Source organism: Bos indicus, chromosome 2 (assembly GCF_029378745.1).
Source record: "Bos indicus isolate NIAB-ARS_2022 breed Sahiwal x Tharparkar chromosome 2, NIAB-ARS_B.indTharparkar_mat_pri_1.0, whole genome shotgun sequence".
Lineage (NCBI taxonomy): Eukaryota > Metazoa > Chordata > Mammalia > Artiodactyla > Bovidae > Bos > Bos indicus.
The window spans coordinates 30,275,279-30,294,004 of NC_091761.1; the positions used below are offsets into that span (position 1 = coordinate 30,275,279).

Genomic DNA, 18,726 nt, shown 5'->3' on the forward strand with positions numbered 1-18,726 from the left:
CAGGTAGAAGATATTTTGATGCCTGTTGTTTCTTTTAGATCAAGTTGACAAGAATGATAGAAGTACACAGGTAGAATTCAATTTAGCTGTGAATGTTCAAGTCTGAGGCATCATCTGCTACTTAGGAGCATATTAGGGCCTGTCTTTCTCTCTTAGCTATTCATGTGTATCTCCAAAGGGAACTATAGAGAAGGAAGCAAAGACAGTCATCCCTACAGTGTTGCTAAATAAAACAGATTTTTAACGTATGGTCCAGGAATAAAGATAAAAAGGGCAAAAATGCTTCCATTTAAAAAAAAAAAAAAAGTAGATAATTATTTAGCACAGAACTTGATGTAATCACATCAGATTTGGGCACTATCACCCCAAATATGGCATCTCTCCTTTTCTTATTTTCCTAAGAAACTGATTTCTACTATGTTTCATTTAAAATAAGTTTATCAAATTAAACTCAGTAAATGAAACAACTGATATGACTGGAGCTTGAAATAAGCTATGTGATGATCTAATGAAATACATGATGCTAAATTGTCTTGCTTCTTATGCCAAAATTATTATTAGTCATAGTGATGCATGAATAATTAAGGACAAAATTATTTAGGTATTTAATAATATTTTTATATTTATACACCTGAATTTTTTTAGTTTATTAAAATATATCAGTCAATCAAATCAACTCTTGCCCCAATATTTTAGTTTCATTCTTTAATATATTGCTTTGTTTAATGAGTTAATCTTCTCTGGTAGGATTTCTTACTTCTCTTTTTCTAATAAACAAATTTTATGGCTTCATCTGGCAGCAAATTCCTCTGCTTTTGTTTTCCCTTTAAACTTTTAGTACTTTCTCCTCTCTTTTAAAAAACTTTTTATCTTTGTTATATTATCTATATTCATTTCTCTAAATGTATGCTTATGAAAGAATATATTTCATTTTAAGACTTTATTTTGCTTTTAAATATCTTAGAATAGTCTTGATATTTAAAAAAAATAGAATCACTAAATATTACTAGGGGGATAATGTTTTTTCTTTTAACCAACAAGAATTCTGACTTTTCTTTTTTTCCATTTGTGTATTAGGTGGTTGTGAATGCCCTTTTAGGAGCAATTCCATCCATCATGAATGTACTTCTGGTTTGTCTTATATTCTGGCTAATTTTCAGCATCATGGGCGTAAATTTGTTTGCTGGCAAATTCTACCACTGTGTTAACACCACAACTGGTGACATGTTTGACATCAGCGAAGTGAATAATCATTCAGATTGCCTAATACTAATAGAAAGAAATGAGACTGCCCGATGGAAAAATGTGAAAGTAAACTTTGATAATGTAGGATTTGGGTATCTCTCTTTGCTTCAAGTTGTAAGTGAACACTCTTTTCTCTGAAATGTGTTTATTGTCTAGAATAATAACAAAGTGATGACATACAGCTGTTGTGTAGTACTAAGAAGAAAATTTATATATCCTTTTTTCTCATTTTGATTTATTAGTACGTTTATGAGCCCAGATGGGTGGAAGTGTCAGTATATTTAAACAGTGCAGACACAGTTTCTCATATGAACAAATTGATGACTAAATCAACAAATTTGCTAATATTTTTCCTATTGCAATTGGAAAGCTTGGTTCACTGATGGATCACCCCCTCCCCTCAAACACACACCCTAAACACACCTGACTGGATTGTAACAAATTGGTGAGAATTAATTGCTACTGAGTTATATCATTTGGATTGAAGATTGGGGAATGATATTTAGGCTTTAGGATTAGCTCCTCATAGTGAAATGGAATAATACCAGATAGCACTCAGAAACAGAAATGAAACACAAGCAGCTGTTATCCCATCGCAAATGGCCTTTAGTACAATTATAGAAGTCTTTTTTTCCTCTAAATATTAATGTTTTCACTACTGGGTCTCTAAGACTGAAAAACCATTCACAATGTATAAAAATATAAAAGATGGTAGCCTCTTGAACATTTTCATTTGATGCAGCTTCTGACCGCAGCTGCATCACAAAGCAGTGGATAAAAAGAGTCCAGAGTATTTGAAAAACATTGTAAAAATACTGTTCTATTTTGGCCACTGAAAACTCATATTAAAAAAAAAAAACCTGCATAAATTTGTTCCTGTAGTTCTATAGTCCTTAGGGCAGAAATCTATTTTATTTCACCAGGGTTGTGTTTCCAACTGTTCAACCAGGAGATTAAGCAAGCAAACAAGCTTGCACTGATCAAAATCCTCCTGCATCTCTTTCAGAGTACTATGGCTCTTTTGCAAGTTCTCTCTACCTTCTTGTTAGAAATTCTTACTTCTCTTGTAGATGTTTTTGATTTATTCTAAATGTTCATGGAATTAAAATAGAGATTTTTAATATTTGGACAAGTATGATTTCTTTGAATATTATAGTAGACACATGATGGTATTTCCTTGGGCACTTACCCTAACCCTTAACTGATAACCACACTTGTAAATATCACTAATATATATCACTTCCTCCATAAAATTGAGAAAGAAAAATTGAAAATTTCAAGCAATCCCTTAAAATGCTAGGGTAAAGATGCTGCACAAAGCCAGTAAATAAATTCTGCTACCAGAGTACTGATTTACACTTGGCTATATATACAGAATCATCTCTCTGTTGGTTAGCAATTCATTGAAATGGTTCCTTGAATCACCTTTTACTGCTTTTGTACCTAGTATATAATGAACTTGTTCTGTCATTGACCTCAGCCATTGACACATTCAAAATTTCCCTCTTTGATAGACAAATAAGTTCTATTTTCTAGCTAAGAGTCTTTACTTTTTCTTCATTGCCATCGCAAGCACCCATACTTGACTTTCTTCCCATGACATCTACCACTTCATAAGTGTTAGTGTTACAAAAACAAAGATGTGTTAAGATACAGATGCTAAAAGCTTTTTGATAGACTTTCTGACTAAGGAATAATCCTCTCAGGTCCATAGTGTTCAAAACTCATATTCTAGAACAAGTATCAAGTTACTATAAATTATTACACTTGGAATACCAAGTGTCTACTGTACTATTTTCACTTTTCTTACCCAAATTAACTCACTCTCATCAAAAGTTGCAGAAAAGAAAGTGGAAGATAGGATTATTTCTGATGTTACGCTTCAAAATTCTTAAAATGTTAGCTGCAACTGACTTTTGGATACCTGTATGATCTTTAGAGTGTTACAATCAAGAGAAATTGTAAGCTTTCAGTCACTTTGATCACCCTGTAGATAGGTGTTAGTGGATGATCATCAGGTCTAAGACGTAGTTGTTTTGCTGCTATGAACATTACTAAATGTGTTGGCATTTGTAAGACTTTCTAAAAGTATTCCACCAAATCTTGATAGCACTTTAAACTGCATGATTCCATTAACTAAAGAACTGAAAAGTATTTGTCAGTTGGTTGTCAAGCAGGAGGATATATCAAAGGACCATTCTATTCATTATATGGTGTAGAAATGAAGAGACTTACTGAGATATTGTTGGTCCAAAATCCATGTAAAATTTGTTTTGAGATATATTTTTAAAATGTTCCTTTTAAAGAAATGTATCAGTAAGGATATTTATTAAATATTGGGTCTGAATTACTTTTACCCCAAAATAAAACATGCATGTCCTTTTTAATAGGCCACATTTAAGGGATGGATGGATATAATGTATGCAGCAGTTGATTCCAGAAATGTAAGTATTCTTTACATTCTAAGTCTTTTCACAATTTTGATTAGACATTAAAAATAATTTAACGGAGCATAGCAGCTAAATGGAATGATTTTACAATGATTTTTTAAAAAGAAAAAGTATGATTCAAGACTCAAGTATAGCAGTAGTATGCACGCATATAGCAGTATTTATCAGAAATCTTACTAAGATATATCAAAACAGAAGTGCAACGAAAGTAACACAGTCATATATTTAACAACTAACAAATATCCTTCTATTGACTATTTTTCTATTTTGTTTCCTTTCAATCTATCAATTACATACTCATTAATAATTTTGGCATGATAAAACAAATGTGAAGAAATATATGATTGCTATCCGTAGTTTACCCTCCATATTGGACAAGTAAAGGATGTTGTCTAGGCAGTGTAAGATTTCTGTAACAGTCACTTTAAAATCCATTCCTTTATGTGATGATACACTGTGCTCAGTCACTTCAGTCGTGTCTGACTCTTTGTGACCCTATGGACTGTAGCCCACCAGGCTCCTCTGTCCATGGGATTCTCCAGGCAAGAATATTGGAGTGGTTGCCCTTCTCTTCTCCAGGGGATCTTCCTGACCCAGGAAATGAATCTGTGTCTCCTGTGTTGTAGGCGGATTCTTTACCACTGAGCCATCTGGGAAGCGCCCTTTATATGATCCATAAATTTACTGGAGCCTTTACAGACTGTTATCATTTCTATGATCAACAGTTTCCTTTAAGTTTCTATCACCTAAGACCTACTTTTTTGATTTTTCCTACTACAGCCTTTTTTAGACTTCAAGAAGAATTAAAATCCATGCTCATTCCAAATCTGCTCTTCAAATTTTGTACAATTTAGTATTTTCTCTTTATCTTTCCATTCTTAGGTCCCATCTGTTTAGCCTATAAACATGATGGATGACCTTTGCCCCCATAATCTTTAAACTGACCTAAGAAGCTCCCTTTTATCTTTCCTGATATACATTTTCCATAAATGATTCTAGTTTTGTGTTGAGTACCTTCCTGATATCCTCCAGAGTTATTTTACTTTGTTATTTTGTTTTGTGTGTTTGGTTGGTTTTTAACTCTAATATCTTTAGGAGGACATGAATATATTAGGGCATTGTCTTATAGTGACTCATTTATGTCTTTGTTACATGCTAAGTTAAAGCTCAAATGCTTATTTCTCATGAGTACACTCTAGAGATTAAATTACTGGTTGAGGATTTAGCAGATGGCATGTCCAGTTGGATGCTAAGTCCCCTTCAGTTGGATCTGACTCTTCGCAATCCTATGGACTGTAGCCCACCAGTCTCCTCTGTCCATGGGATTTTCCAGGCAAGAATACTGGAGTGGGTTGCCATGCCCTTCTCCAGGGGATATTCCCAACCCAGGGATAGAACCCAAGTCTTTAATGTCTCCAGCATTGGCAGGCAGGTTCCTTACCACTAGTGCCAGTTAATGTCTACTTAATCTGAAAATTTCAGTGACTGTTACACTGTTATAGGCAGTGTCAAACTGCCTATTTATTTAGATGTCAAACATCTAAATAAATAAATAACTAAATTGTTTGCTAAATAAATTCACACATCAGGAATGATTATTTCTAAACATAATCTATACATATTTACTGATGTAAAATGTTTTCACTAGTAATTTTTAAATTATAAAAATGTAGTATGTTAAAAATTGCCAAATTTAGTATACTACTGTTCAAATGGCAACATATTGGTTGTATTTGTAGTTAGAAAAAAAATAATTTCTAAATCATTTTATGGTATTTTTTTACATAACACCTCCTTTTTTACTTAAAAAATTATCCTAAAGGCTAATTTCAGAGATTATTTTTAGAAGTAGCTGATTTATAAGAAATAAAAGTACTGCTTAAGTATTACTAAAAATTTTATTATCTATTCTCATGAAAAAGCAACAATTACTTCCAGCATCAAATGTATTATAACGTCTAAAAAGTATTCTCCTTTGGTAGGTGGAACTCCAGCCTAAGTATGAGGAAAGTCTATACATGTATCTTTACTTTGTTATTTTCATCATCTTTGGGTCCTTCTTCACCTTGAACCTGTTTATTGGTGTCATCATAGATAATTTCAACCAGCAAAAAAAGAAGATAAGTATTTCTAATATTTTCTCTCCCACCAAGATAATAAATCATTTGGAGGGCTTTCAATACCAAATGAGTACTTTAACTCAGAAACCAAATGGGATTATATATTACAATCTATTTTTTGCATGCTTCCTCTCTGCCATTCACTGCCCATGTCTTTGCCAAGAATGACTGTGTTCCTTATTTCTGTGCATAGGCTCACAAAATCTCCTCTTTAAATAAAAACAAACAAACTTCAGGGACCACATTTTCTCTTTTGAAAAAAAAAAATAACTAAAAAAGAACTGGAAGAGAACCCAGACATATACCTCTTTCCCAGACTCAGCTTATTGTTTATCCCTATGACATCTCCCCTTAAAATATATTGTCCAACAAAAACCTTTAGAATGCAACAAATTATACATGAGATGTAAGCTTCTTCTGGTGCTTCTTTTCACACTTTAAAATTCTTTATTGGCTCCATCTATATATTCCCACTTCATTCTCCCTGATATTAATTATAAGCTATCAGTTCTAGCTTTGAATTGAAAGTTCTTTATTAATTAGTATCATTTATAAAGCCCACTTATTATCTAATTATATATGTACATTATCATAAAATAGAAAGTAAAGAAATATCTTTACTCAGGAATAACCATTATTCACATTTTATGTTTTGCTGTATAAACTTTTTCTACACACATTCTTATTACTGAAATTATTTTATCTATAATTATAAATTATTTTTGACTTAACATATATATTTCCCTTTTTAATCCTTCATATATACATTATCATAATTTACTTAACCATTTCCAAGTAGACTGATGATATAGGTTATTTTTAACCTTTAAGGATTAAATAGTGCCTGGTCAAAACTCTTTGTGCCAAAAAAACTGGAGCCTTTAATGATTTCTTTAAGATAAATTTCCAGAGTAAAGTGTTTTGCTTTCCTACTCATAGTACCAATATGGCTGTGCTCAGGTCACCACTGATACACTAGCATCAAGCATTCTCTCTGTTTTTTGATACTTGGTATTTGATATATGAAAATTGTATTTAATTTTCATTTTCATGTCTTTTATTATTAGTAGGTTTGAATATGCTTTCAAGGGCTATTTTTTGCCATTTATATTTCTTCCTTCATGTACTGACCCTTCATCTCATTTGTTCAGTCTGTTTTCCTATTATATAATTGCTTCCATTGTATGAGGCTCTTTCACTATAGAACATGCCCTCCTTTGTTATTACTAATATTACTCTGTCATCATTATCAAGCTATTTCATTTCACTTATTAGCCTGAATTCCAGTTGTCTGTAACTACTGGCCTGTCACATACCTGCCAAACTTATGACTTTGACTTTTCCCCTAACTCTTCTACCAACTTCCCCAGTTTCCTTTCTAGCCTTTTGTTCCAATTCTTGGCAGAGTGACAGTGGCTCTTTATGAGTAACTCGAAACCATCACGCAATATACCTACTTTAACTCTTTGCTACATATGAATAAGAAAATCATTGTCTGAAAATTCTGAAAGACAGTGTGTCTAGTGTAAGGAACCAAGTATTTAGTGACTCAGTGAACCAAATAGTACTACTTCCTGAGTTTACAGTCTTGGGTAAAATACTTAACCTCTCAGTTTGTGGGATTGTTTTCCTCCATAAAATAATAATAAAAATCATAAAGTCAATTTTGGATGATTGAAATAAATAAGATTATAGTATCTAAAACTAGTTTTAATTTTTCAATTTAAAATCCTAGGCAAATAATGCTAATTGGTTGAATTTTGTGTTTCCTTTTTTAATGGTCCCTTTTCTAAGTTTAACATTGAAAGAAGGAAGGTACACAGTTTTAACCAGTTTTTATTTTTCTTTTCTATACTTTGGAGGTCAAGACATCTTTATGACAGAAGAACAGAAGAAATACTATAATGCAATGAAAAAATTAGGATCAAAAAAGCCACAAAAGCCTATACCTCGACCAGGAGTAAGAAATACCAAATGATATGGGGGAAAATGTACAAAAACAAAAATTTGCCTAGTTTTTCTCACAGAAGAGATAGCAGCTAACATTTCTAGCAGCAAAGATTTCTCCCACTTTTAGAGCATCATTAATTCACACATTTTATGGTAATGGTAAAATAATTTTTTACAGGAAGAGGCCAAAAGGAAAAAGAGGAAACAGAAAATGTACCTTTATTGTCAAGTCAATTAGAATTATACAACTAGAATCGAAATGAAAAGCCAAAAGACACATAGGCAGTGTTATGTGCACAAGAAATTTGATCATGTAACTCAAGAGTAGTTGCTGAGTCATGCATATAGAGAAGTAAATCTTTGATAGGGTTCCTGATAAACAAGTTGATGAACTGTTAAGTGAAATAATACCTTACTTCCATTTTATTTTTCATTAGAGGTACCAAGTATTTTGGAGATGAAAAGACTTCTAGTATCTAATATTCATATATATGGCTATAAAGTTAGAAATTACTAATGTCTACAGAAGTCAGAGCCAATAAGTACAATTCATGATGATAAGAAATAGGTGTCATGTTTCCATGACAACCAATGAAACAACTGCTATGAAATAGAGAGCCTTATCCCACATTGTGTTGATTTTTATGATGATGACATGTGAGGTTAAAGCAACCCCTGGGGTGTACTGGGGAATAAAATGTTAATGAACATTCATATTCATATTGTGCTAGCCCACACTTGCTTTCTTGAGAATGATAAAAAAAACATATGCTGTCCTCTGTGAAGGCTTAACACTGAAAGTAGAAATGAGTCAATTATGTGTAGGAAAAATGGAAGACAGAAGATATCCTCAAAGTTCCTCAGTGGCCTAGGAAAGTGGGTCAGACAGTGAAAGTGAAGTGAAATTGAAAGTCCCTCCATCATGTCTGATTCTTTGCAACCCTGTGGACTATACAGTCCATGGAATTGTCTAAGCAAGAATACTGGAGTGGGTAGCCTTTCCCTTCTTCAGGGAATCTTCCCAACCCAGGGATCTAACCCAGGTATCCCACATTGCAGGTGGATTCTTTACCAGCTGAGCCCAAGTGGGTCAAGAGAAGCCCAAGTGGGTCAAGAGAAGCCCAAGTGGGTCAGACAATGGCCTGCAATAAATGACAGTGGCAAAATCACAGATCAGTGAAAAGCGCCATGAATTTTTGACATCAAAGCATAAGGAATGTCTTCCGGTTTGATTATCCCTGTGTAGACTCAGCATTCTGTGTGTGACAATATCAGCAAAGACTGTTTGGTGGAAGAACATCAATATTGCCACACAGGGACTTTAAACGCATAATGTTATAGCTGTGTGTGGCCTCTCAGAGTAGTGTGTAATAGTATGCAGTGTTTCTTATCAGAAGTCCCTTTTTGACAAGGGATTGTTATTCTGTGGAATATATTTTGGTAAATAGTAATTTGGATAACTAAATTTAAAAACTTAAATGTGATACACACCATCTTTCACGAAATTCAGAGCCAGTGGTTCTTCGGTACAATCCTAGACAGTCAGTACAGAAACTACTTATATAGAAGTTCATGTGTAGAGGGAAACTCCTCTGTCCCTAAAAGCTTTTCTGTTTCTCTACAGAACAAATTCCAAGGAATGGTCTTTGACTTCGTCACCAGACAAGTTTTTGACATCAGCATCATGATTCTTATCTGTCTCAACATGGTCACCATGATGGTGGAAACCGACGACCAGAGCGACTATGTGACTAGCATTTTGTCCCGCATCAACTTGGTGTTCATTGTGCTGTTCACTGGGGAGTGTGTGCTGAAGCTCATCTCCCTCCGCCATTACTATTTTACCATAGGCTGGAATATCTTTGATTTTGTGGTGGTCATTCTCTCCATAGTAGGTAAGAAGTATTTCAAGCCTTTTAGCTCAATAAAAGAGCAATCACATTTAATTTAGAAGTCATCTGATCACTCAGAGAAAACCACTGTGAAAATTCTGATGTTTTTCATTCAGATGTGTTTGTCTTTCTTACAAAATTAAGCTCCTGCTATACACTGAGTATTGTATCCTGTTCTATCCATTTTAGACTAGGTGTATTATTTGTCAATATAGTAAGTCTCAGTCATTTGAACTAGAAATGTTCTATTAACTAAATGTGCTATTAAGATCGAAATGTCTTTGACATGTTGAAGTTGAATAGTCTATACAATATGTAAATGACTCTGTTGAAAAAAGGGATAGAAATTTAGTCTGATACTCAGGAGAGACAGTACATCAGAGACATAGAGTCATTGGCATACAGATAAGAGTGGAAGCTGGTACTAATAAGGAAGAATACAGAGTGAAAGAGAGTAAAGCAAAGAACAAAATGTCAGTGAAAATGGTAGGTTCTTTAATGCAGAGTATCAGAGATTTTCTAGATTACCTTGCAATGTATAATAATGATGCACAAAAGAAGTGATTTGGCATGGAACATCATTTCATCAGTCATACACTTCAAAGCCTGGAATGTCAACAGGTCACATGAGCAATAACCCATCTAATTGAAGATACAACTCCAGCCCCAGTGAAGTGAAGAGGTCTGTCTGTGGGCCTAAAGTATCCATTTTTTCCCTAAAGCAGATGATATGATTGAATAAATATTTTACCATCCAATATGGGGCACCTCTGTTGGGCAGATTTTTATGCCATTCCCCCTCTGAAGAAGTTGATCTTTTATCCAACTTATATGTTGTATGTACCCTTTGATTCCCATAGTATTCTGTGGTATTAACTAGTTGTGGATAGGGTACCTAGTTGTATTCACCTCTCTTTCTTTCTCTGTCTCTCTTTCCCTCTCTCATACAGACACAAACATGCTTATTTACTCTTTACAAAATGAGATAGTGTAATTCAAAGATACTTGGTTTCTTGAGCTCCTCTTCAGCTCATTCATTATTTCACTATTTCGAAGGTAAATGGATAAAGACGCTCTAAGTAAGAGGGCTAAGACACAGATGTAGGAAACCAGAAAAAGCATCAGCTTAAATCCTTTTAGAAATGCACCAGAGCATAATAAATATATACATCTATATATGAATATTATAGTGGAAACTTAGGAAAGCATCATGTTCATGGAGAGATGAATGCATTCAAAACTACAGATAGGTTTATATGGGGAAGGACTGAATACAGGTTATATGATTTAGTGTTTCAGAAAAAAATCATCGTGTTCACTGTATTTTTATAAACATTTACATATACTGTCAGCTACTGCTCTTCAGACAAACTTGAATTTTTAACTTGTTTTTTTAGATTCAGTCTTTGGATTTTCTGTAAGCAAAACTAGTCTATCAATACCCCTCAAGGATAAAATATACTATAAAATCCTTATTGAATTGAATACTATCTTAGTCACCTTGGAGTTTGCCAGGTAGTGCAGTAGTAAAGAGTCCTCCTGCCAATACAGCAGATGCAGGAAATGTGGGTTTGATCCCTGGGTTGGGAAGACCCTGTGGAGGAGGAAATGGCAACCCACTCCAGTATTCTTGCCTGGAGAATCCCATAGACAGAGAAGCCTGGCATGTTACAGTCCATGGGGTCGCAAAGAGCCAGACATGACTGAGTGACTAACACTTTCACTACACTTTTCAACTGAATTTTAGTACTCTGAAATTTACCTGTGAGCCTTAACAAAATTTGAGTATTAATTTAATGGATAACTTCTTCACTAGTCAGTACCCTCATCTTTTTTGTCCATAGGTATGTTTCTGGCTGAGCTGATAGAGAAATATTTTGTGTCCCCTACCTTGTTCCGAGTGATCCGTCTTGCCAGGATTGGCCGAATCCTGCGTCTGATCAAAGGGGCTAAGGGGATCCGCACGCTGCTCTTTGCTTTGATGATGTCCCTTCCTGCGCTGTTTAACATCGGCCTCCTGCTCTTCCTGGTCATGTTCATCTATGCCATCTTTGGAATGTCCAACTTCGCCTATGTTAAGAGGGAGGTTGGAATTGATGACATGTTTAACTTTGAGACCTTTGGCAACAGCATGATCTGCCTGTTCCAGATTACCACCTCTGCTGGCTGGGATGGATTGCTAGCACCTATTCTCAACAGTAAACCACCCGATTGTGACCCTAATAAAGTTAACCCTGGCAGCTCAGTTAAAGGAGACTGTGGGAACCCATCTGTTGGGATTTTCTTCTTTGTCAGTTACATCATCATATCATTTCTAGTCGTGGTGAACATGTATATAGCTGTCATCCTGGAGAACTTCAGTGTTGCTACTGAAGAAAGCGCAGAGCCCCTGAGTGAGGATGACTTTGAGATGTTCTACGAGGTTTGGGAGAAGTTTGATCCCGACGCCACCCAGTTCATGGAATTTGAAAAGCTATCTCAGTTTGCAGCTGCTCTTGAACCACCGCTCAATTTGCCACAACCGAACAAACTCCAGCTCATTGCCATGGATTTGCCCATGGTAAGTGGTGATCGAATCCACTGTCTTGACATTTTATTTGCTTTTACGAAGCGGGTTCTGGGGGAGAGTGGAGAGATGGATGCCCTTCGAATACAGATGGAAGAGAGATTCATGGCCTCCAACCCATCGAAAGTCTCCTATCAGCCAATAACTACGACTTTAAAGAGAAAACAAGAGGAAGTGTCTGCTGTTATTATTCAGCGTGCATACAGGCGCCACCTTTTAAAGCGAACTGTAAAACAGGCATCATTTACGTACAACAAAAATAAAATCAAAGGTGGGGCTAATCTTCTTGTAAAAGAAGACATGATAATTGACAGAATAAATGAAAACTCAATTACAGAAAAAACTGATCTGACCATGTCCACAGCAGCTTGTCCACCCTCCTATGATCGGGTAACAAAACCAATTGTGGAAAAGCACGAGCAAGAAGGCAAAGATGAAAAAGCCAAAGGGAAATAAACACAAATACATAAAAATCACTGGGTGACAAATTGTTTACAGCCTGTGAAGGTGATGTATTTTTGTCAACAGGACTCCTTTAGGAGGTCAATGCCAAACTGACTGTTTTTACACAAATTTACTTAAGGTCAGTGCCTACAATCAGACAGTGACCCCTTGTTGGAAAACTGTGACTGTGTAAAAGGGAGATGACCTTGACAGGAGGTTACTGTTCTCACTACCAGCTGACACTGCTGAAGACAAGAGACAAAATGGCTACGTAGACTGTAGGGACCAGTTCAAAGGGGTGCAAACCTATAATTCGGGGGTTGTTTAACACAAAAACACTGTAGTGTAGTAATTGTATCCACTCTTTGCATTTCGACTGCCACATTTGTCACGTTTTTACAAAATCTGTTAGTGGATTCATCTTTTTTTTAGTCCATATGTTGTTTATTATATGTGACTATTTTTGTAAATGGGGTTTCTGTTGGGAAATAGATTAAAGGACCTCTTAAACAGGTATGCCACTGGGGGTTATGGCAATCACATGGCCCTCCCATCTGCACAAAGACATGGTTTGCATGAGGGCATGCTACACTTAGAGATCATGCATGAAAAAAGTCACAAGGAACACAGTGAGCTCTTAAATTCCACCTATGTTTCTGGGAGGGGTGATTAGGTGATAACTGGAGGTGCTTTGCTGATCTTGTTTTGTCAAATCCAATCCCTAGACCAAGTATGTCATTTTAGGGGGATAGCCCATTAAATCTTAGCAGGTGCAAACTTCACTCAAATGTCAGGAATCTTAAGTGTTACATTTCTGTTTATTGTATTTAAAAAATACTGAATAATGAGTATTGCTTCTCCCTTAAAGACGGAATTGACCAAAAGAACCCTTTATAAATTTCTGCTTAATCCTGCACTTTGTTTAGCCATCTTCAGCTCAGTAAGGTTGACAATGTATATGTTAATGAAATGCTATTTATTATGTAAATAGTCATTTTACCCTGTGGTGCACGTTTGAGCAAACAAATAATGACCTAAGCACAGTATTTATTGCATCAAATATGTACCACAAGAAATGTAGAGTGCAAGCTTTACACAGGTAATATAATGTATTCTGTACCATTATAAATAGTTTGGATGCTATGAATGCATGTTTCTATTACCATGCTGCTGTATCTGGTTTCTCCCACCGCTCAGAATCTCATTTATGAGAAACCATATGTCACTGGTAAAGTCAAAGAAATTGTTCAACAGATCTCATTTATTTAAGTCATTAAGCAATAGTTTGCAGCACTTTAACAGCTTTTTGGTTATTTTTAAATTCTAAGTGGATAACATATGGTGTATAGCCCGACTGTACAGACATGTTTAAAAAAAAAAAACACTGCTTAACCTGTTAAAATGTGTTTAGAATTTTATAAGCAAATATAAATACTGTAAAAATCATTTTATTTTATTTTTCAGCATTATGTACATAAATATGAAGAGGAAATTATCTTAAAGATTGATATCACAATCACTTTCTTACTTTCTGTCCATAGTACTTTTTCATGGAAGAAATTTGCTAAATAAGAAATGAACACAAGATTGGGTAGTTGTAGATTTCTGCTTTTTTATTACATTTGCTACTTTTAGATTATTTCATAATTTTAAGGGGCAAACATAGATTCACAACTGACATCCAAATTATGCTTTGCAAATGGAAAAAAGGTATAAATTTTTATTTACGTTTTTGGTAGTGCCTATACTAACTGATTGAAGGTAGTGTTTATTTTTCATTTGCGTCTTTTTTTTCTAACTTCTGTTTATGTTTCCATTTATTTGAAGTCATGCTGCTCTAGATTGCTCTAAATATAATGTGGGTTTCACAGTTTTTTTTTCCCCACAAGAACAGAGAGTAGTGAACTTACGTAGTTAATTACATCAGGATATTTTGTTTCTTACAGAAGCAAACTATAGGCACCTCTTTTTCTTAAAACTACTTAGAATACTTAAACTGTATTCGTGAACTGCATGCTGGAAAATGCTACTATTACCCTAAATGATGCTAACCAACATTAAAAATGTGCAAACTAATAAAGATTACATTTTTTATTTTATTGTTTGCCCGGTTACTTTTGGTTAACCATGTTGTGTAACAAGATAAGTTTTATTCTACAGATTGAGGGAGAAGGGGAGTTACACACACACACACACACACACACACACACACACCCACACCCACACACCCACCCACCCACCCACCCCTGGGCTGAGAGCAAGAAAACTTGGGGTAAGAATGAGACTGGAGGGAGTGGCCTACCAGGGACTACAAGCAGCAGATTATAAACCGGAGGCTCTAGCAGAACAAGAAGCAAGGTTGGGTGACCACTTAAGGTACAAACAGAATCCCCCAAAACCTATTAAAATATTAGAAGTTGCTGTGTGTGAATGGGGTGTTTTGTTTGCTCCTCCAGAACCACTCTTCCTGCTCCTCCATCATGCTCTGTGTGAGGGTGAATTTGTAAATTGAATCAACAGGCTCTCTTACCCTCCAGATGGCAATCGGTTTGGCCAATGGGAAACCCCAGCAGGAAAACACCATCAGGAAAGCAGGAGAACAGTGAAGCTGGGTGTTTATACCTAGTGTCATCTTTGCCAGGTTGCTCTGGGTTGGCAGTGCTGCCTTCATCAAAGGTCATACTTCCAGTCAGACAGCCCCTCCTACAATGAGAGCTACTTTGTTGAGGGGCTGGTCATCACTCTCTGCCTTGCTCCCTTAGACCTGTGGCCCCTTTATCTTGCTGACATCTTTGTAAATGGCCCTTCATGAAAAACGTCTCTCTTGCCTCATTTCAGTGTGCCATCTGTCTCTCACCTGGATGAAACAGTGATTAAAATAGCCTGTGAAAGTGGGCGACAGGCAAAGATTTGCCCTGGGTCAGCTTGGAGGCTTAATCTAACCAGCATTAGCAGATGGAGAAAGAGGAACTGGGGAAACTACAGTCGAGCACAGATTTCACAGAGATCATGGAGCAGTTACTGGAGTGGCCCAAACAATAAAAGTGACAGCTGAAGGAACATCTAAATTTATGGGAAAAGAGAAGCCTCATTGTTTCAGATTTGCACAATGTCAGTTATGAAGTCTGAAAGAGGACGTGATCTTGATGAGAAGAGGAGAGATCACACACAGTGCTTCTTCCTATCCTTCAGCTTCCTGACCTTGTCTCTTCATGACATCATTGCTCTAAAACACCAGGGCAACTAATTCTGAAAAGAATTTCCCCTTTCTAACCAACAAAAATAAGGATTATAGGATAATCCCTACAGATTTTTTTAATATTCCACATTCATACCAGTACTCACTGGTACCTTTTCAAATATAAAGCAAATTGGTGAAACATAATCATATAAATCACCATAGTCATTTTGGTATTATTTTTACATAGTGAAAGATAGTAACAGATTATAATCCGTTGGATAAAATAAGAATTCACAAGTATGTACTAACATAAATGGAAAAAGTGAAAAGCTCTTCCTCACAGTTGAATATTAACTAACAAATGTAGAAGAAATAATGAAGCTAGAAAATTACCACTTGGCAACCATCATAAAGACATTCATGCAAGAAGAATCAATGAATACTAAAACTCATGGGTGAAAGTTTGACAAGGAATAGGACATTTACATTGTCTCAAAGTATTTCTTCTGCATTAAAATTTTTTAAAATAAAGCTTACAGTGGAGACACCTAGCAGACACTATCTTCATCAATTATGGGACAGTTCTGAAGAAGACATCACTTCTTGGTATCCAGTCAAAATGGCATAACCAGAATTTAATCATAAGGAAAATCAAATTGAGGACATTCTATGAAATGACTGAACTCTTCAGAAATGTCATGAAAAGCAAAGACAGGGTAAGGAACAAGTTGAGGTTGAAGAGTTATGAAAACTAAATACAACATGTGATTCTGGATTGAATAGTGGACTGGAAAAATAGTAATAATTATGGATGTTACTGGGAATACTGACTAAATTTGAATATGGACTCTTGATTAAGTACTAGTATTATAAAAGTATTTTAATTTCCTTAATTTTATAAAGTCTAAATGAGGCTATTACATAATTATGGGTAATATCCTTACTCTCAGAAAATGCACATTAAAGTATTTAGGGATGAGTGGGATGTGTTCTTGCCTGGAGAATCCCAGGGATGGGGGAGCCTTGTGGGCTGCCGTCTATGGGGTCGCACAGAGTCTGACACGACTGAAGCGACTTAGCAGCAGCAGCAGCACCAGGGATGATGTCTGCAACTCACTTTTGAGTGGGATTGAAGGACAACTAAAGGACTTCCCTGGTGACTCAGATGGTAAAAATTTCTACCTGTAATGCGGGAGACCCGAGTTCAAGTTGATCCCCTGGAGAAGGAAATGGCAACCCACTCCAGTATTCTTTCCTGGAAAATTCCACAGACAGAAGAGCCTGGTGAGCTACAGTCCATGGGGTCACAAAGAGTCGGACACGACTGAGAGACTAACACAGAAAAGGCAATGAATTATATGTGTATATGTGTGTGATTTAGATATATGTGTGTGTCTTCAAGGAAGTTAAGATTTTTTTGTTGCTCTTGTGTTACTGCAATGTGTGTGTGTGTGTGTGTGTGTGTGTGTGTATTCACTTTATCACCTGTTTTTCTGTGTTCTGGAATTTATGATTCTACTCTTAAAATTATATAAACTATTTCTAGTTACTTCAAAGAAAACTGCATTTTAATTACTATTCTTATTTTCCAGAAGTTGTGTTTTTGAAGAGACAAATGATTACATTCCTTATCCTTTGTGGTAACTCTTATGTTACTAAAAATAAGAATATTTTTAGGAGAGATCTGTGGTTAAGACTCCAGTATTTGAAGCTAGATCTATTAAATTGGAAACTTGTGATCTAAACTCTGGTGATTCTGCCTGTATTGTAATAGAAGGTATCTTATTGGCTATATGAGCCCCTGGGGTCCAGATATTTTAAGTACCAACCAATAATCCCAAACTCAGCTCTACAGGCCAGCACCCACATGATAAGTATTTCACATGCCACAGTTAACCATGGAAATTATGAATGATGTGATAAATATTTATAAAGCTGCTGCTGCTGCTGCTAAGTCGCTTCAGTCGTGTCCGACTCTGTGCGACCCCATAGACGGCAGCCCACCAGGCTCCCCCATCCCTGGGATTCTCCAGGCAAGAACACTGGAGTGGGTTGCCATTTCCTTCTCCAATGCATGAGAGTGAAGTTGCTCAGTCGTGTCCGACTCCTAGCGACCCCATGGACTGCAGCCCACCAGGCTCCTCCATCCATGGGATTTTCCAGGCAAGAGTACTGGAGTGGGGTGCCATCGTCTTCTCCTATATATAAAGCTAAACATATTCAAATTAAAGAACTTTACTGTAAAAATGTGCCTTTTTAATGTTTTATTTCCAAAGACTAAAAACATTTCATGTTAAAATGCTCTTTTTGAAATGATGAGAATAAATGATAGTGGGTTGTTTTAATATTTTATTTAGCTAAATTACAAATTGGCAACCCTGTATTGGTCCTCCCATTTGTATTTTACTGATGCAGCAAATCAAGAGTCTAGGAACCAGTGGGATAGACAATCAGTACTCAACCTCATAAGCTTGTATGTTCACAAGTGTATAACAAAAAGTTTGGATGCTAGAACTATACAAACTATATTAAAGTCTGCAAATTTGTCCTATAGTTATTTATTCTACCATACATGGACTAAATTTCATACTATTATGTAATAAGATGAATGCTTCTTAGTCAACTATGAATGTATTGAAATGTTCATAATTAAAATATTATTGCTTTAATCATGTACAATAGCACTTCTAGTACTGTCCTTCCTGGAACATAGGAATATTCTCCTAAATTGTCAATTAACACTGATTCAGTCAGTGTGGCAGCAAAGGCACTAGAGGAGAAAAATATGCTTGACAATCGAGTATTGTTGGGGAAACTGCATCACCAAGAAATTCTTGACATCAGTAATAGATAATCTGCAATGTCAACTGAGTACTCA

At 35.7% G+C, this 18,726-nt stretch overlaps 1 protein-coding gene across 3 annotated transcripts in view; it reads left to right on the forward strand.

The window, feature by feature from the left end:
- The window catches only part of SCN1A (sodium voltage-gated channel alpha subunit 1), a 183,095-nt gene extending 168,329 nt beyond the window's left edge, over positions 1 to 14,766 (forward strand). For all 3 annotated transcript variants that reach the window (XM_019971663.2, XM_070803859.1, XM_070803866.1), the window contains 6 exons: positions 1,078 to 1,359; positions 3,636 to 3,689; positions 5,678 to 5,815; positions 7,671 to 7,775; positions 9,390 to 9,660; positions 11,502 to 14,766. In XM_019971663.2, the coding sequence (XP_019827222.1) occupies positions 1,078 to 1,359; positions 3,636 to 3,689; positions 5,678 to 5,815; positions 7,671 to 7,775; positions 9,390 to 9,660; positions 11,502 to 12,679 (2,028 nt within the window). In that variant the 3' untranslated portion in view covers positions 12,680 to 14,766. The remainder of the gene's footprint in view (positions 1 to 1,077; positions 1,360 to 3,635; positions 3,690 to 5,677; positions 5,816 to 7,670; positions 7,776 to 9,389; positions 9,661 to 11,501) is intronic.
- The last annotated feature ends 3,960 nt before the right edge of the window (positions 14,767 to 18,726 follow it).